Raw genomic sequence first — 20096 nt, forward strand, 5'->3', positions numbered from 1 at the left:
TATATGGTGTATATACTGAGTGCTCTCTGCATAACATGACCAGGTGAATCCAGGTCACTTGCTAAATCCACTTCAATTAGTATAGATGAAGGGGAAGAGACACGTTAAAGAATACAAAACAATTTGTTTAGGGCCGTTGTCCTGTTCACCTGTAAGGTGAACCTGAGCCCCAGTCTGAGTCTGAGGTCCTGAACACTCTAGAGCAGGTTTTCATCAAGGATCTCGCTGTACTTTGCTCCGTTAGTTTTTCCATCGATCCTGACTAGTCTCCCAGTCCCTGCTGCTGAAAAACATCCCCAAAGCATGATGCTGCCACCACAATTCTTCACCGTAGGGATGGTGCCAGGTTTCCTCCAGACGTGATGCTTGGCATTCAGAGAAAATAGTTAAATCTTGGTTTCATCAGACCAGAGAATATTGTTTTTCATGGTCTGAGATCTTTAGGTGCCTTTAGGCAAACTCCAAGTGGGCTGTCATGTGCCTTTTACTGAGGAGTGGCTTCCGTCTGGCCACTCTACCATAAAGGCCTGATTGGTAGAGTGCTGCAGAGATGGTTGTCCTTCTGGAAGGTTCTCCCATCTCCACAGAGGAACTCTGGAGCTCTGTCAACGTGACCATCGGGTTTTTGGTCACCTCCCTTACAAAGGCCCTTTTTCCCTGATTGCTCAGTTTGGCCGGGTGGCTAGCACTCGGAAGAGTGTTGGTGGTTCCAAACTTCTTCCGTTTCAGAATGATGGAGGCCACTGTGTTCTTGGGGCCCTTCAGTGCCATATAAATGTTTTGGTACCATTTCCCAGGTCTGTGCCTCGACACAATTCCTTCGACCTCATGGCTTGGTTTTTGCTCTGACATGTACTGTCAACTGTGGGACCTTACAGTGTCGATAAAAAGTATCTGAACCCTATGGAATTACCTGGATTTCTGCAGAAATTGGTCATCAAATTTGATCTGATCTTCATGTAAGACACAACAATAGACAAACATAGTGTACTTAAACTAATAACACAAATTATCATATTTTTCTTGTCTATATTGAATACATATTTTAAACATTCACAGTGTAGTTTGGAAAAAGTATATGAACCCCTAGGCTAATGACTTCTCCAAAATATAATTGGAGTCAGGAGTCAGCTAACCTGGAGTCCAATCAATGAGACAAGATTGGATATGATGGAGCTGTATTGCCTATAAAAAACACTCACAAAATTTGAGTTGGCTATTTATAAGAAGCATTGCCTGATGTGAACCATTACTTGAACAAAAGAGATCTCATAAGACCTTAGATTGAGAATTGTTGACTTGCATAAAGCTGGAAAGGATTACAAAAGTATCTCTAAAAGCCTTGATGTTCATCAGTCCAATCAGTCAGGTAAGACAAATTGTCTATAAAAATTGATTTTTATTTGTATTTATTTCACCTTTATTTAATCAGGTAGGCTTGTTGAGAACAAGTTCTCATTTAAAGCAATATAAAGCAAAGCAGTGTGACACAAACAACAACACAGAGTTACACATGGAATTAACAAACATACAGTCAATAAAACAATAGAGAAAGTATATATACAGTGTGTGCAAATGAGGTAGGATAAGGGGGTGAGGCAATAAATAGGCCATAGTGGAGAAATTATTACAGTATGGCAAATTAAACACTGGGGTGATAGATGTGCAGAAGATGAGTGTGCAAGTAGCGGTACTGGGGTGCAAAGGAGCTAAAATAAATAACAATATGGTGATGTGGTAGTTGGATGGGCTATTTACAGATTGGCTATATACAGGTGCAGTGCATCTGTGAGCTGCTCTGACAGCTGGTGCTTAAAGTTAGTGAGGGAGATATGAGTCTCCAGCTTCAGTGATTTTTGCAGTTCGTTCCAGTCATTGGCAGCAGAGAACTGGAAGGAAAGGTGGCCGAAGGATGAATAGGCTTTGGGTGTGACCAGTGAAATATAGCTGCTGGAGCGCGTGCTGCGGGTGGGTGCTGCTATGGTGACCAGTGAGCTGAGATAAGGCGGGGCTTTACCTAGCAATGACTTATGGATGGCCTGGAGCCAGTGGGTTTGGCGACGGATATGAAGCGAGGGCCAGCCAAATAGAGCATACAGGTTGCAGTGATGGGTAGTATATGGGGCTTTGGTGACAAAACAGATGGTACTGTGATAGACTGCATCCAATTTGCGTGTTGGAGGCTATTTTGTAAATGACAAGTCAAGGACCGGTAGGATAGTCCGTTTGGTAGCATTTATGAAAGATGCTTTGTTGCGAAATAGATTCTAGATTTAATTTTGGATTGTAGATGCTTAATGTGAGTCTGGAAGGAGAGTTTACAGTCTAACCAGACACCTAGGTATTTGTAGTTGTCAGAACCGTCCAGAGTAGTGATGCAGGACGGGTGGGTAGGTGTGGGCAGCACTCGGTTGAAAAGCATGAATTTAGTTTTGCTTGCATTTAAGAGCAGTTGGAGGCCATGGAAGGAATTGTATGGCATTGAAGCTCGTCTGGAGGTTAGTAAACTTCTTAGGGATGCAATCCCGTTAACGGGATCGATACGATAACAGCCAGTGAAAGTGCAGGGCGCCAAATTCAAAACAACAGAAATCTCATAATTTAAATTCCTCAAACATACATGTATTTTATACTGTTTTAAAGGTAATCTTGTTGTTAATCCCACCACAGTGTCCAATTTCAAATAGGCTTTGCAGCGAAAGCACCACAAATGATTATGTTAGGTCACCACCAACTCACAGAAAAATTCTGCCATTTTTCCAGCCAAAGAGAGGAGTCACAAAAAGCACAAATAGAGATAAAATGAATCACTAACCTTTGACGATCTTCATCAGATGACACTCATAGGACTTCATGTTACACAATACATGTATGTTTTGTTTGATAAAGTTCATATTTATGTAAAAACAATCTCAGTATACATTGGCGCATTTCGTTCACATGTTCGTTCACATGTTCCAAAAACATCCAGTGAAATTGCAGAGAGCCACATCATTTTACAGAAATACTCATTATAAATGACGATAAATACAATTGTTAGACATGGAAATATAGATATACCTCTCCTTAATGCAACTGCTGTGTCAGATTTCCCCCAAAAATGTACAAAAAAGCAAACCATGCAATAATCTGAGACGGCGCTCAGAAAATAAATAAAATTTTCCGCCATGTTGGAGTCAGCAGAAATCAGAAATCACATTATAAATATTCCCTTACCTTTGACGATCTTCATCAGAATGCACTCCCAGGAATCCTAGTTCCACAATAAATGCTTGATTTGTTCGATAATGTCCAGTATTTATGTCCAAGTTGCTACTTTTGTTAGCGCGTTTAGTACACAAATCCAAACGCTCGTGCAGGTCCATCCGAACGTCAGACAAAAACTTCAAAAAATTATCTTACAGGTCGAAGAAACTTGTCAAACTAAGTATGGAATCAATCTTTAGGATGTTGTTATAATAAATCTTCAAATACGTTCCAACCGGAGAATTCCATTGTCTGTAGGAAAGCCATGGAACACAGGTCGCTATCATGTGAAATGCGCATGACCAGGACCTGGCTCTCTGCCAGACCACTGACTCAAAGAGCTCCCATCCGGCTCCACAACACAGTAGAAGCCTCATTCAAGTTTCTAAAGACGGTTGACATCTAGTGGAAGCCCTAGGAAGTGCAAATTTATCCATATCCCACTGTGTAGTCAATAGGGGCTGGTTTGAAAATCGACCAACCTCAGATTTCCCACTTCCTGTTTGGATTTCTTCTCAGGTTTTTGCCTACCATATCAGTTCTGTTATACTCACAGACATCATTCAAACAATTTTAGAAACAAGTGTTTTCTATCCAACACTATCCAATACTAATAATAATATGCATATATTAGCAACTGGGACTGAGAGAGAAAATGTCTGCTCCAAGCTGTTGCGCATGCAAAACGCTGCTGGCACCCAGCCATACAATGACGCAATGTGATCTTTCTCGCTCATTTTTCAAAATAAAAGCCTGAAACTATGTCTAAAGACTGTTCACACCATGCGAAAGCCATAGGAAAAGGAATCTGGTTGATATCCCTTTAAATGGAGTGAAGGCAGGCAATGGAACAGAGAGCTTTCAGGAAAAACAGCACTTCCGGGTTGGATTTTCCTCAGGTTTTCGCCTGCAATATCAGTTCTGTTATACTCACAGACAATATTTTGACAGTATTGGAAACTTTATAGTGTTTTCTATTCTAATCTGACAATTATATGCATATTCTAGATTCTGGGCCTAAGAAATAGGCAATTTCATTTGCGTACGTTTTTCATCCAAACATCAAAATACTGCCCCCTACACTCAACAGGTTAAGAATGATGGAGGCCGCTGTGTTGTTGGTGACCGTCAATGCTGCAGAAATGTTTTGTTTCCCTTCCCCAGATCTGTGCCTCGACAAAATCCAGTTTCTGAACTCTACGGACAATTCCTTCAACCTCATGGCTTGGTTTTTGCTCTGACATGCATTATCAACTGTAGGACCTTAGGCACACACCTGTCTATATATATATATATATATATATATATATATATATATATATATATATATATATATATATATATATATATATATATATATATATATGTAACAGGTGGACTCCAATCAAGTTGTAGAAACATCTCAAGGATGATCAATGGATACAGGATGCACCTGAGCTCAATTTCGAGTCTCATAGCAAATGATCTGAATACTGTAAATAAGGTATTTTTAAAAACCTGTTTTCGTTTTGTCTTTATGGGGTATTGTGTGTAGACTGATGAGAAAAATCTATATTCTACATTTTAGAATAAGGCTAAATGTGGAAATAGTCAAGGGGTCTGAATACATTCCGAATGCACTGTATACAATTTGGGAAAATTATTTCAATTTATCAGAGGGTGCTGCAGCACCTCAGCACCCCTACTTCCTGCGGCTATGCCAACATGGTGGTACCTCTTCTATAGTTAAATGGAATAAATTATCTGCAGATGCTCAGCACATCCATGTTTGAGTGTGACAACAGTCAAGATGAAGAGCAGGCCCATCTCATCTTCCTGCTTCCTGTGTCATAATCAATGTAATTACCATAAAGATACATTCTATTGCATTCCTTTTCCATTAAAGGAACAGCCTGTAACCTGGTGATGTCATAAGTGGTCTACAAAACAATTTCAGCTATGCAGTTATTGGTCCTTCATTTTTTTTGTTTAAAAGGTATGACAGCTGTGCTCATATTCTCCCAAAATCAACGGGATACTACATTAATTGAAATGACCAATGAACGGTTGGAAATCTTAGATTGTGGTTCAAAGAATATATAATTATCAATTGATAGTACAGATGTTTGTCCATATCATGTAACTGTTGTTTCTTCACAATGAAAAACATAATTCTGATTAGAATCAAGGCACTGTAAATCATGATTTCCTAGTTTAGCAGCCTATGTGAAAATTGTATTTATGTGAACATTTTATGTATTGAGCACTTAGTCCTGTTTGAAGGCAGCTCTGTCAGGAAATTACTGCATATGAGGCTGGGGTTGGAATTTTTATTTATTTGTAAAAATCACCAGATATGTCATTGTGATGCGTTTTCTGCTTTAAAAGGGACATTTTACCATACAATTCTGCAATGTAACCAATCATGCTCACTCCACTCTGTCTCTTTGCCTGTACTTTGTCACCCCCACCCCCCTTAGCTGGATAATAGTGAGGTGACAACGTTTGACCTGCCCCTCTCAGCCAGCCATGGAGCCACTGACGCTTCTGCCTCTAACATCAGCGTGGATGGAACAGGGGCTGTGGCCGGGGTGGAATCTCTGGCTGGGGGGGCTGAAGTGTCAGTGGGCGCCGAGGCTCAGCGGACACGGGCTGCTCTGGAGCAGCTACAGCAGAAGATCCTGAAGAGCATTGAGCAGATTCGGATAGAACAGGAGGCACGAAACGACAATGTGGCAGAGTACTTGAAGCTGGCCCACAATGCCAACAGCCATCAGGCTTTTCGTATCAAACAGGTGTTTGAGAAGAAGAACCAGAAGTCTGCACAGACCATCAACCACCTGCACAAGAAGCTAGATCACTACCACAAGAAGTTTAAGGAGATACAGCAGGTGTGTGTGTGTGTGTGTGTGTGTGTGTGTGTGTGTGTGTGTGTGTGTGTGTGTGTGTGTGTGTGTGTGTGTGTGTGTGTGTGTGCGTGCGCGCGCGCGTGCGCGTGTGTGTGTATATATATATATATATGAGTAAAGAGACAGAGAAAGAAAATTAAATGAGTCCTCCATGTCTAATTGGTCTACTTTTGCGTTGACACCTTTTCCCCCATCCACCTAACCTCCCTCTCCTTATAGCAAGGTCTGGGCCGGCAGCCTAAGGATGTGCTGGGGGATATGCAGCAGGGGCTGAAGGATGTAGGGGCTAACGTACGGGCAGGGATCAGTAGCTTTGGTGGAGGTGTGGTGGAGGGTGTCAAAGGGGGCGTGTCAGAACTCACCCATACAGCTGTGGTGTCTAAGCCCCTGGAGTTTGTCAGCTTGATCCGCAACAAATTAGGCAGCACACACTCGCTGGAGGATGGTGTGGAGGAGCATTCAGATGATGTACCCCTGAGTAGCAGCGTCACCTTGGCCTCCAGCTCAAAGTACAGTAGTGACGACGAGTGCTCCAGTGACTCTGTGACAGGTAGTAATTATTTTGGGGCTGGGGGAGGAGGGGGGATGTTGGGGTTGGGGCTGGCCAGGCTGGACGGGAACGACCACCACAGGTCCTGGGACACTTGGCTGGAAGGCCTGCAGGAGATCAAAGCCAGCCAGGCCCACATGGAGGACGCCATCGAGGACATGAAGAGTCAGCTGCAGAGCGACTACGCCTACATGACCCAGTGCCTACAGGAAGAGAAATACAGGTATGAGCTACTGGAGGAGCAGCTGAATGACCTGACAGAGCTGCACCAGAACCAGATGTCCAACCTGATACAGGAGCTGGTCAGCATGGAAGAGAAAGTAACCTACCAGTCCTATGAGAGAACCAGAGACTCTCAGGTAAAGAGGCAAAAACCTGGATGTATAAGATGTACTGAAACGCACAAGTATGAGTGCAGAAAGGAGCCTATAGTATCCGTAAAGCAGTTGTAACTTTATGTTTACCTGTGTTTGTATTTGCATATAGATATTATTTTATATGTGTGTCTGTACAGGAGGCGGTGGAGTCATGCATGAACCGCATCACTAGGTTAGAGCTGCAACAGCAGCAGCAGCAGATGCTGCAATGGGAGGGTGTGGAGAACGCCAATGCCCACGCCCTGCTGGGAAAACTCATCAACATCATCCTGGCTGTCATGGCTGTAGTGCTAGTGTTTGTCTCCACCCCTGCTAACTTTATCACCCCACTCATAAAGACCAGAGCACGTGTGGCTGCCACTGTCTTGCTGGCCCTTTTTCTGTTTATCCTCTGGAAGTACTGGGACTTCTGGGAGCTTTGGCTACTGCCAGGCTGACCCCTCCATAGGCCATCACCCACACACATTGTTTTGACTTGACCTATCACCTACACTGAAAAAAATGAAGGTTCCTTGGAGAACTCTTGCCCGATAAATAAACTTGGAGTTAAGTGTAAGGTTCTTGACGTGGCATCTACAGTTCTTCAGAATTCTAAAAGGTTCTTGAAATGTTTGAGAGCCTGCAGATGTGTCCCTTTCATAGCAAACAGCAAATTGGCCAGAGTTTTTCAGTGTAACATTTCTAGTGTCGATTCAAGAGTTTCGTTAACACGGTAAATAGTTAAATTAACACTAAGTGGTGTAAAATAGCCCCAGTGTTAGTGTTAATAACCAGAGTTGAACATAAACCACACCCCAGCATACTATATTGCAGATAGATTTGGGGCGGTGCACAATTGGCCCGGGTTTGGCCAGCAGGAATGTTCTTGTCCCATTGTGCTCTGGTGACTCCTGTGGCGGGCTAGGCGCAATGCATGCTGAGACGGTGCCAGGTGTATGGTGTTTCCTCCAACACATTGGTGCGGCTGGCTTCCGTGTTAAGCGGGCGCTGTGTCAAGAAGCAGTGCGGCTTGGCTAGATTGTGTTTCGGAGGATTTGCCTCCCTTTGCCTCTCCGGAGTCCGTACGGGAGTTGCAGCGACTATCAATTGGATACCATGGAAAAGGGGTAAAAAAATACAATTTTGTAAACTATTCCAATCTGTTACTTGAACTATCGTACCCATTACTTAAATGGTTGTTTCAGTTTAGAATTGTCACGCCCTGACCATAACTTTGTATTTTCTATGTTTTAGTCAGGGTGTGATCTGAGTGGGTATTCTATGTTTCATGTCTTGTTTGTCTATTTCTATGTTACAATTTTGTATTATTAATAAACATAAACTCTCCTTCGTATGAAGACGAAACTCTATTCCAATCTGTTAGTGCCGGAGCCCGCCTTGCAAGGGTTACCTATGGAGGCGGTCGTGGAAGCCTGAGACCCATTACTTAAATGGTTGTTTCAGTCGACCAGACTCTTCCAGATCTGCCAGTCGACCAGACTCTTCCAGATCTGCCAGTCGACCAGACTCTTCCAGATCTGCCAGTCGACCAGACTCTTCCAGATCTGCCAGTCGACCAGACTCTTCCAGATCTGCCAGTCGACCAGACTCTTCCAGATCTGCCAGTCGTCCAGACTCTTCCAGATCTGCCAGTCGTCCAGACTCTCTCAGATCTGCCAGTCGTCCAGATTCTCCCAGATCTGCCAGTCGACCAGATTCTCCCAGATCCGCCAGTCGACCAGTTTAGGAGGCTGTTAGGGTTTCGTTACGTTTTGTTTTGTAGTATTGTATTGGAGATTCGTGTTTCGTATTATTAATAAACATGGATCGTAAACCACACGCTGCATTTTGGTCCGACTCTCCTTCGTATGAAGACGAAACTCGTTACAGAATCACCCACCACCAACGGACCAAGCAGCGTGTCAACAGGCAGGAGCAGCGCGAGGAGAAGCGCAATAAGGATTTCTGGACATGGGAGGAAATCCTCGACGGGAGAGGACCCTGGGCTAAACCAGGGGAGTGTAGCCGCACTAAGGTGCAGCGGGAGAAGAAACAACAGGAACAGCCCAAGGAGGAGTACAGTATGGAGTATACTACTTGGGAGGAGATCGACAGGTGGGCGGCCGACCCAGGGAGAGTGCCGGAGCCCGCCTGGGATTCGCTGGAGCAGTGCGAGGAGGGTTACCGTAGAATGGAGGCGGTGAAAGCAGAGAGGCGCTGGTATGAGAAGGCAGCACGGCGACGCGGATGGAAGCCTGAGAGGCAGCCCCAAAAATTTCTTGGGGGGGGGCTAACAGGGAGTATGGCTATGCCAGGTAGGAGACCTGAGCAGACTCCCTGTGCTTACCGGGGGGCTAGAGAGACCGGACAGGCACCGTGTTATGCAGTGGTGCGCACGGTGTCTCCAGTGCAGGTGCATAGCCCGGTGTGGTATATTCCAGCTCAGCGTGTCTGCCGGGCTAGATTGAGCGTCGAGCCTAATGCCATGAAGCCGGCTCTACGCAGCTGGTCCCCAGTGCGTCTCCTTGGGCCGGCTTACATGGCACCAGCCTTGCGCTCGGTGTCTCCGGTTCGCCTGCATAGCCCAGTGCGGGCTATTCCACCTCGCCGCACTGGCAGGGCGACCGTGAGCATTCAACCAGGTAAGGTTGGGCAGGCTCGGTGCTCAAGAGCTCCAGTGCGCCTGCACGGTCCGGTTTTTCCAGTACCACCTCCACACCCCAGCCCTCCGGTAGCAGCTCCCCGCACCAGGCTTCCTGTGCGTGTCCTTGGCCCAGTACCACCAGTGCCAGTACCACGCATCAGGCCTACAGTGCGCCTCGCCTGTCCAGCGCTGTCGGAGCCTTCCTCCTCTCCAGCGCTGCCGGAGTCTCCCGCCTGTTCAGAGCTGCCAGTTAGCATAGAGCTGCCAGTTAGCATAGAGCTGCCAGTTAGCTTAGAGCTGCCAGTTAGCAAGGAGCTGCCAGTCTGCATGGAGCTGCCAGTCTGCATAGAGCTGCCAGTCTGCATGGAGCTGCCAGTCTGCAAGGAGCCGCCAGAGCTGCCTGTCTGCAGGATGCCGCCAGAGCTGCCTGTCTGCAGGATGCCGCCAGAGCTGCCAGTCTGCAAGGAGCCGCCAGAGCTGCCAGTCTGCAAGGAGCCGCCAGAGCTGCCAGTCTGCATGGAGCAGCCAGGGCCGCCAGTCAGCATGGAGCAGCCAGGGCCGCCAGTCAGCATGGAGCAGCCAGGGCCGCCAGTCAGCATGGAGCAGCCAGTCAGCATGGAGCAGCCAGTCAGCATGGAGCAGCCAGAGCTACCATTCAGCATGGAGCAGCCAGAGCTGCCAGTCTGCATGGAGCTGCCAGAGCTGCCAGTCGACCAGACTCTTCCAGATCTGCCAGTCGACCAGACTCTTCCAGATCTGCCAGTCGACCAGACTCTTCCAGATCTGCCAGTCGACCAGACTCTTCCAGATCTGCCAGTCGACCAGACTCTTCCAGATCTGCCAGTCGACCAGACTCTTCCAGATCTGCCAGTCGTCCAGACTCTTCCAGATCTGCCAGTCGTCCAGACTCTCTCAGATCTGCCAGTCGTCCAGATTCTCCCAGATCTGCCAGTCGACCAGATTCTCCCAGATCCGCCAGTCGACCAGATTCTCCCAGATCCGCCAGTCGACCAGATTCTCCCAGATCCGCCAGTCGACCAGATTCTCCCAGATCCGCCAGTCGACCAGATTCTCCCAGATCCGCCAGTCGACCAGATTCTCCCAGATCCGCCAGTCGACCAGATTCTCCCAGATCCGCCAGTCGACCAGATTCTTCCAGATCTGCTAGTCGACCAGGATCTGCTGAAACCGCCAGCCAGCCAGGTTCTGGTAGTTTCTACTACCTGCCTGGGCTTCCTCTCAGTGCTGAGCTTCTTCTCAGTGCTGAGCTTCCTCTCAGTGCTGAGCTACCCATCTGTCCCGAGTTACCTCTGTCCCGAGCTGTCCCTCTGTCCCATGTTATCATTGTGGTGGGTAACCTATTTAGGGACGTTTAGGAGGGGCATTAAAACTTTGGAGTGGGGTCCAAGGTAGTCTCATATCTGACCATAGTTTACTTTGTATTTTCTATGTTTTGATTGGTCAGGGTGTGATCTGAACCATGTCTTGGCAGTCATTCTGAATGCAGGAGGCTGGTGAATAAAAATGACAAATGTTTATTTCTTGGATTCCAATAGGAATAACACATCACTTTGCAAGCCAGGATAATATCCCTTGCAGCAGGCCTGATGTGGCCTGTAAACTACGAGGCCACTGTATTAGGGTATAACTAGGGCCTCAAAAGACAGCCTTATGAAATATGTATTGTACTGAAACAAATACCTTTAATGACAACTATCATGAAGCGCATAGCTTTGAGAAATACTCCATTGTATCTCGTCAAGTTATAGCCAAGAATCCAGAAATAAAAAATAATATGTTGGTTAGAGTTTCCGTTTGCTAACAATACTTTGACTCAAGGCGCCAAAGTCAAGTGTTTGTTGTGGACTCTAGTAACTAAAAAAATGTAACTTGTTAACCATGTTTCTATCATGTATAAAGCTGCCCATCATGCTCTAGCAATGTGAAATAAATTATTTGAATAACGATCGAAGAGTTGGTAGAGAATAATCATATACTTTAACCTACCTGATGTGTTTGTTTGAAGTGCACGTGTACATTATGCAAGATGGACATTATTCTGCTTCTTCAATGGTGTTTGAATGCGGTTGGCATCCAATGTTAATACTACATTACCGCCAACAGCTGGACGGGTTTTGAATAAGAAACAACAACAAAAAAACATGGAAAGGGGGAAATCGACTTTATACAAAATAGAACATGTAAAAAAATATATATACTTCTTCAATAGCACAGTCCACTCCAAAATACATCCCTATACAGGCTCAGGGGCCTGTGACGGGGATACATTCCTCCAACAGGATTTCTTGCACTGCCTCGGCTGTGAAATCACGAAGATCCAAAAAATGTTCAGTGGCATTCACAATGATTCCAACAGTTGATGACCATTGCAATGAATTATACAAAGTCCACCTTTTTAACATGCAGCATTTAAGTATCCCTCGGTTGATGAGAAACCTGCGCTCGTTGTGGTGGTTCTACTACCGTTGCTTCTTCCCCGACACTCGTTCCTTCCAATTTTCTCACTGCCTCCAGATAGGAGACATGCTGGACATTCCTTACCCTTGCCACCTCATTCTCCTTCACCCTAACAGGGCACTCCAAGAATTTAGGCTCATGTTCACGTGCACAGTTTCAGCATTTCCCTTCATCTGGAAAACTATATTCTTCCCTTCTGCACACACTCGACACATTACCAAATCTTTTACATTTATGGGGCTTGTGCACAAAAGCTCTTACAGGGTAACTCATGAATACTAATTTATATCAAAGAACAGTAGCATGGATGAAATGAACTTCTTTTCTTCGTCCACCATACAGGTCAATCGACGTGCACCAACCACTCCATCGATGTCTTCAGTTATATCCTCTGCCTTTATTTCTTGCGCCACCCCAGAAATAACCTTGATAGGCGTCCTGCTACGAGAATCCATGCAGGAAACATTCCACTACGATATATTTGAGTCTTAACACGCGCTTCTTCTGCTCCGCAGACACACAAAAACATCAAAATAAGACCACTAATTGTAATTATCACCGACTCCGCACTTCCTTCCAACACATTCCAGAGTTTCCTGGAGAGGTTAAATGAATTTTCCAAGTAGCATTGATCCAAAACCCTGACCAAAAATGAGTCTAGTGGTTTCCTATTTTCCACCATAGCTGTATTTCTGTAACCCACTCATTTTCACTTCCTGCACTATTAGCTTCACTCGACTCACTAGCGGTTTCAAACAAAACTTCAGTTTCCGCCATCTCCGTCCCCCATCTCCGTCCCCCACATCCGTCCCCCATCTCCGTCCCCCACATCCGTTACCTCTCCACATTAGTCTGCGAATCAGAGGAACATTTATTGGTTGATGGGATTAACCAAAGTGATCAATTATCCCGGGGGTGAATTACTTCATGAATGTGTATTGTGTGACTCAAAGAAGAAGACATGGCACAAGTTATCGAAGTGTGGGTTTATGTAAAACTGTTAGAATGTAATATGTCCATGAGAACTTATAACTTGTAACAGGTTGGTTAGAGTAGAGCCATACCTGAGTTTTGTTATAGGCAAGGAGTTGTTGCAGGAATAGTTTATGCTGAGAACGTCTTTGATTTATTCAAATCTTGTCAACACCCTATGTGTTATTTTCTGTACAAAGTTTATTGGCCAATTCATCCTGCATCTGTTAATATTGTAAATAAAACCCTCTAAGAGAGGTGAGCACCAGAACATCCTGTCTGCCTCTTCACTGTCTGATCTACCGCGTCAGCTTCTGCTTCACAACAACATGTTCACTTAGAATCTTACAGGCTACAGGCCTGAAAATCAATAAATGCAACAGCTGTGTCTCTGTCACTGGCCAGTACAGTCATGGGTGACACTGGTAACTCAAAAAGTCACTTGAAAAGTAAACCTACAGCAGGGCTATTCACTTCCGGTCCTGGAGGGCCGAAACATTTCTGATTTTGGAATTTTGTATGGTTCTTCAGAGACCCTGAAAAATTGTTCCCCTACAGCACAGGTGTCAAACTCATGACACGGAGGGCCGAGTGGCTGCGGCTTTTCGTTCCTCCCTTGTACTTGATTGAGAAATTAAGGTCACTAATTAGTAAGGAACATCCAGGTGCACATTTGCAAACCTCAGACGTGCAGCAATGTTTTTTTTTGGACAGCAGTGGCTTCTTCCGTGATGTCCTCCCATGAACACCATTCTTGTTTAGTGTTTTACGTATCGTAGACTCGTCAACGGAGATGTTAGCATGTTCCAGAGATTTCTGTAAGTCTTTAGCTGACACTCTCGGATTCTTCTTAACCTCATTGAGCATTCTGCACTGTGATCATGCAGTCATCTTTGCAGTACGGCCACTCCTAGGGAGAGTAGCAACAGTGCTGAACTTTCTCCACTAACTCCAAAAAGTTCTGGGACACTGTAAAGTCCATGGAGAATAAAAGCACCTCCTCCCAGCTGCCCACTGCACTGAGGCTAGGAAAAACTGTCACCACCGATAAATCCACAATAATTGAGAATTTCAAAAAGCATTTTTCTACGACTGGCCATTCTTTCCACCTGGCTACCCCTAAAACGGTCAACAGCCCTGCACCCCTCACTGCAAGTTTCCCAAGCCTCCCCCATTTCTCCTTCACCAAAATCCAGATAGCTGATGTTTTGAAAGAGCTGCAAAATCTGGACCCCTACAAATCAGCAGAGCTAGACAATCTGGACCCTCTCTTCCTAAAATTATCAGCCGAAATTGTTGCAACCCCTATTACTAGCTTGTTCAACCTTCAACTTTCAGCTCAATAGAAAGGAGTTATATTTTAGCCCTTGGCAACGCAGATGCTCGTTGACGTGCGAGAGCAGTGTGGGTGCAATAATTGAATAACATAGATTTCTAAATTTATTTTGCAACGCTCGCGCACGCGACGTGTCCGGTCTGGTCAACATGTATTGCGCGCCCCTTCTGGGTCCCGCCCTAGCTCTAACTCAATTGGCCAATTCCACAGCTCTGGTCTGATTGGCCAATTGTTGGTAGCTTCTTGATTGGTTGTCGAGTGCAATTCTTGGAAGCGAACGACATTGATTGTCGCTACCAGACATTTCCTAGCCTAGACTCACCGTTGTCAGGGTGCGTAAATAAAATACACCAGTACACGGAACACTGACAGATGCGCGCGACTCTTGGCTATATTAAGAAAGCCATCGCCATGTGTACCCATTCACCATGGCCTATATTTTCGTTTTTATTACTTCTAAGCAAAGTACATTTTTGTGGTTCTCATATCCTTACAATTATGTTTTTAATATTGCTTGAACAGTCGCTAATATTATATTTGGTTGTGATCTTTGCAAAATAACTATTTTGGATGCATCAGTTGTTAGCTAGAATGTTAACGCTCATTGACATAGGCTGAGCAAAAGCTAGACAAAGATACATTATACTGGTTGGAAGTGCTTTGCAGTTGATTTGCGATGATTAAAATCCAACTATAATCCAAAAGTAGTGTGAAGCGACATGTAAATAGAGCTTTTTATTTTGTTGCGCTGACTGGCGTTATATTAGAGCTCCTTCGTATTCTACCACCAACTTGCGCGCATCGCCCTCGTGCGGCAATGTTTGCAAACACAGAAAGGGGTCTCTGCTCAAGCCTTTAGCACAGGAGTGGGCAATCAGTTCTCCAGGGCCTGATTGGTGTCACACTTTTTCTTCACCCCTAGCAAACAATTGATTAATTAAATTGCATTCTGAGTTACAGTTCCTATAAGGAAATCAGTCAAATAAATACATTCATTAGACCCTAATCTATGGATTTCACATGACTTGGCAGGGGGTGCAGCCATGGGTGGACCTTGGAGGGCACCCACTGGGGAAATAGGCTCAGCCAATAGGAATTAGTTATTCCACACAAAAAGGGATTTATTACAGACAGAAATACTCCTCAGCTCCCCCCCAGACGATCCTGCAGGTGACGAAGCTAGACGTGGAGGCGCTGGGCTGGCGTGGTTACATGTGGTCTGAGGTTGTGAGGCCGGTTTGGAAGTACTGCCAAATTCTCTAAAATTATGTTGGAGGCAGCTTATGATAATGTTAATTTCTTTATCTCTGGCAACAGCTCTGGTGGACATTCCTGCAGTCAGCATGCCAATTGCACACTCCCTCAAAACTTCAGACATCTGTGGCATTTTGTTGTGTGACAAAACTGCACATTTTAAAGTGGCCTTTTATTGACCCCCAGCACAAGGTGCACCTATGTAACTATCATCCTCTTTAATCAGTTTCTGGGTGTGCCACACCTGTCAACTGGATGGATTATCTTGGCAAAGGAGAAATGCTCACTAACAGGGATGTAAACAAATTTGTGCACAACATTCGAGAGAAATAAGCTTTTTGTGCATATGGAAATGTTTTATTTATTTTTTATTTCAGCTCGTGAAACATGAGCCCAACACTTTACATGTTGCGGTTTATTTTTGTTTAGTGTATATTACGAAGTGTTCTTCCTTGCCCTGAAGTTGAGGACCAAGTTATTGTTGGAGTTTGAGCAGCACCATGTGGCCACTCCCGATATTGTATATTTGACCGTTTAATATACTTACTGATGCTTGATCTATTAGAGTGCCGAAATAGCTCAGTTGGGAGAGCGTTAGACTGAAGATCTAAAGGTCCCTGGTTCGATCCCGGGTTTCGGCAGCAGAACGGTGTCAACCATTTTCCACGCTCTTTCTCTGAAACCTCGTGTGTACTTCAGTAATAACCCCAGTAGTTCATATGTTTTTGAGCACAGGTTTTTCATTTAGACCAACTTCAAGAATCTAGCCTGTTATCAGCTAATGGTGCAAATGTTGCTAGGAATTTTAAATAATCCTTTTAAATTACATGTAATTAATCAAGTAGTAATTCCCTTGTAAATTATGTAGTCAATAAAGCAGCCTCAAAATATGATGTTACACAATTTCACCAGGGTTGACATATTAATTTATTGTTGCACATTATATTTACAGTGCCTTCAGAAAGTATTCAGAACCCTTGACTTTTTACACATTTTGTAACATTTTTGTAAAATGGATTAAATAAATGATAATCCTCATCAATCTACACACAATATCCAAAAATTACAAAGTAAAAAGCTTTTTAGGATTTAGCAGTTGTATTAAAAATAAAAAACGTATTTACATAAGTACATTTGCTATGAGACTCGCTATTGAGCTCAGGGGCATCATGTTTCCATTGGTCATCCTTGAGTTGTTTTTATAAGTTGATTAGAGTCTACCTGTGGTAAATTCAATTGATTGGAAATTATTTGAAAAGGGACACACCTGTCTATATATTAGGTCCCACAGTTGACAGTGCATGTTAGAGCAAAAACCAAGCCATGCCGTCGAAGGAATTGAATGCAGAGCTCCAAGACAGGCTGTTGTAGAGGCACAGATCTGGTGAAGGGTATCAAAAAATGTCTGCAGCATTGAAGGTCCATAAGAACACAATAGCCAAATTCCCTTGCCCCTAAAATCACAAAATTCCAGACCTGGTCCTTCTAGCTCAACCCAGTTGATGACAGTTTGAATAAAGGTTTTTATTTATATGGCCATAGAGTACCACAGTATGAGTCATAATACCCATAAAACCTAGTGGTCAAACAGGGAAATGGTTCCTATCATTCTTCCACCCTTACAACAACTACAACAACAACAACAAAAAATCCCAAAGGGGATGTTAGAAACTGTCGAAGTCTGCCGAAGTCGTTGCCTCTCCTTGGTCGGGTGGTGCTCGGCGTTCGAAGTCACCGGTCTTCTAGCCATCATTGATCCATTTTTCATTTTCCATTGGTTTTGTCTTGTCTTCCCACACGCCTGTTTTCAATCCCATTCATTACCTGTTGTGTATTTAACCCTCTGTTTCCCCTCATGTTTTTGTCAGAGATTGTTTTATTGTCAGTGTTGTTATTTTTGTTGTGTTGGTGTGCGACGGGTCCTCGTACCCATGTTTTTTAATGTCTGTACCTTTTAGTGTTATGGAGCATGTTCTGTTGACATTTATTAAAAGACTCCATTTACACTTCATTTTGACTCTCCTGCGCCTGACTTCCCTGCCACCTATACACACGACGCTGACAGAAACACTTTTAAAAAAGGGCTGTGTTTTGAGTGAGCTTACCCTTAACCTGATATGGTTAGCTGATTTTCGATTGGGTTCAAGTCCGGGCCTCTGGCTGGGCCACTTCAGAGACCTGATCCGAAGCCCCTCCTGCTTTGTCTTGGCTGTGTGCTTAGGGTTGTTGTCCTGTTGGAAGGTTGAACCTTCACCCCAGTGTGATGTCCTGAGCACTCTGGAGCAGGTTTTCATCAAGGATCTCTCTGTACTTTGCTCCGTTTATCTTTGCCTCAGTCCTGACTAGTCTCCCAGTCTCTGCCACTGAAAAAAATCACCACAGCATGATGCAGCCACCACCATGCTTCATCATAGGGATCGTGCCACGGTTTCCGCCAGACGTGAAGCTTGGCATTCAGGCTAAAGAGTTCAATCTTGTTTTCATCAGACCAGAGAATGTTGTTTCTCATGGTCTGAGTCCTTTAGGTGCCTTTTGGCAAACTCCAAGCAGGCTGTCTTGTGCCTTTTACTGAGGAGAGGCTTCCATATGGCCACTCTACCATAAAGGCCTGATTGGTAGAGTGCTGCAGAGATGGTTGTCCTTCTGGAAGGTTCTCCCATCTCCACAGAGGAACTCTGGAGCTCTGTCAGAGTGACCATTGGGTTCTTGGTCACCTCCCTGACCAAGGCCCTTCTCCACCGATTGTTCAGTTTGGCTGGACGGCCAGCTCTAGGAAGAGTCTTGGTGGTTCTAAACTTTTTCAATTTAAGAATGATTGAGACCACTGTGTTCTTGGGGACCTTCAATGCTGCATAAATGTTTTGATACCCTTCCCCAGATCTGCCTCGACACAATCCTGTCTCTGAGCTCTACGGACAATTCCTTCCACCTCACGACTTGGTTTTTGCTCTGACATGAACTGTCAGCTGTGGGACCTTATATACTGTAGACAGGTGTATGTGCCAAATCACGTCCAATCAAGTTGTAGAAACGTCTCAAGGATGATCAATGGAAAAAGGATGCCCCTGAGCTCAATTTCGAGACTCAAAGCAAAGGTTCTGAATACTTATGTAAATAAGTTACCTGTTTTTGAATTTTAATACATTTGCAAAAAATGTATTTAAAAAAACGTTTTTGCTTTGTCATTATGGGCTATTGTGTGTAGATTGAGGAGGAAAACATGTACTTTAATCCATTTTAGAATAAGGCTGTAACATAACAAAATGTGGAAAAAGGGAAGGGGTCTGAATACTTTCCGAAAGCAATGTATGGACGCGACCCAGTCGTTCCTTGTAAACGTTCAATTTCCAAACTTCTTATCCGTTACTTGCTAGCTAGCCAACTACGGCTAACTTACCTTCACGTCAAAAAGTGCAGCCAGAATAACAGCAAAGTAGTCGCATTTGCATTTGTTTAAGCTGTTTTCTAGTGACATTTATTTGGATTCATCCATAACAATGAGCTAATGAGGTGCGATTTCACCTGGCATAGAAAATGTGCTCACTCATCAGGACACTGATGTTCAAAAGAGGTAGCCAACAACACCACTAACACAATCACTTCAAACTGAAGCTGGAAAAACTTCAAACTACACTTGGTTTCGTTTGACCTTTTCTTAATTAAAATGTTTGTATATAGCCATAAAAATGATACCAGCTGATTCCCGATTTCCACTTGCTACCCCAGACACACGCATGCACACACACCCAGTCACTCTTACATAACATTATGAGTACCAGATCTGGCTCCTATCATCTCACTGACTTTTCTATCCTTTAATCAAGCCCTCCTAAACCCCTCCACTTCTCCATACCACCACCAACCCCCACCCCCCACCCCCCTCACATACCTTTCTTTTAACTCTTTGTCTCTCTTGACCTTCACCTCTGTTGTTCTCTGTGCAGTATACTGTAGTCTGTTGTCAAGTCTACTGTGGGAGAATGTTGTTCTGAGTCTGGGTGGGTTGATGATTGTACCTAAATTAATGAAGACAGTGTTGGTTGAACATCTTCATTAAATATAATTTTTGGGAGCAGAACGTTATGAGTGGTGTACCTTATTTGCTGTTCTTTTTTTATCCAGCTCTTGTGCCACATTTATATGTAAGTAAATATTTTAGCTTTTATGGTTTGATTGTACCCTCATTGAACCTGCTCATTGTGTTAGAGAGGGTTAATATGCTAGTGTCTATCAGTGTGTTAGTTTTGGGCATTCACTCAGGCTGACTTAATGTGAGATTTAGCTGAATCACGTTGGGTCATCAATGTGTCTGTGTCCACTCATCTACATCACACACACACACACACACACACACACACACACACACACACAC

The 20096-nt window shown here is 44.3% G+C and overlaps 1 protein-coding gene and 1 non-coding gene across 2 annotated transcripts; both read left to right on the plus strand.

Moving 5' to 3' along the window:
* Window positions 1-1345: 1345 nt before the first annotated feature.
* Window positions 1346-7498, plus strand: LOC139369450 (transmembrane and coiled-coil domains protein 2-like). Its single transcript, XM_071108714.1, has 4 exons — window positions 1346-1369; window positions 5706-6116; window positions 6354-7043; window positions 7199-7498. The coding sequence occupies exons 1-4, from the start codon at window positions 1346-1348 to the stop codon at window positions 7496-7498; spliced, it is 1425 nt and encodes a 474-aa protein (XP_070964815.1).
* An 8794-nt stretch (window positions 7499-16292) lies between these two features.
* trnaf-gaa (transfer RNA phenylalanine (anticodon GAA)) lies at window positions 16293-16365 on the plus strand. Its single transcript has one exon. It is a non-coding gene; the product is annotated as a tRNA-Phe (tRNA).
* Window positions 16366-20096: the final 3731 nt, after the last annotated feature.

The sequence above is a fragment of the Oncorhynchus clarkii genome, chromosome 17, assembly GCF_045791955.1.
Source record: "Oncorhynchus clarkii lewisi isolate Uvic-CL-2024 chromosome 17, UVic_Ocla_1.0, whole genome shotgun sequence".
NCBI lineage: Eukaryota > Metazoa > Chordata > Actinopteri > Salmoniformes > Salmonidae > Oncorhynchus > Oncorhynchus clarkii.

Bases quoted from the DNA above. Each gene is read 5' to 3' on its own strand.
- LOC139369450 (XM_071108714.1), top strand. From the start codon at position 1,346: ATGTTCATCAGTCCAATCAGTCAG. The intron at 1,370-5,705 runs GTAAGACAAATT...CACCCCCCTTAG, and splicing joins TCATCAGTCCAATCAGTCAG to CTGGATAATAGTGAGGTGAC. The intron at 6,117-6,353 runs GTGTGTGTGTGT...CTCTCCTTATAG, and splicing joins AGTTTAAGGAGATACAGCAG to CAAGGTCTGGGCCGGCAGCC.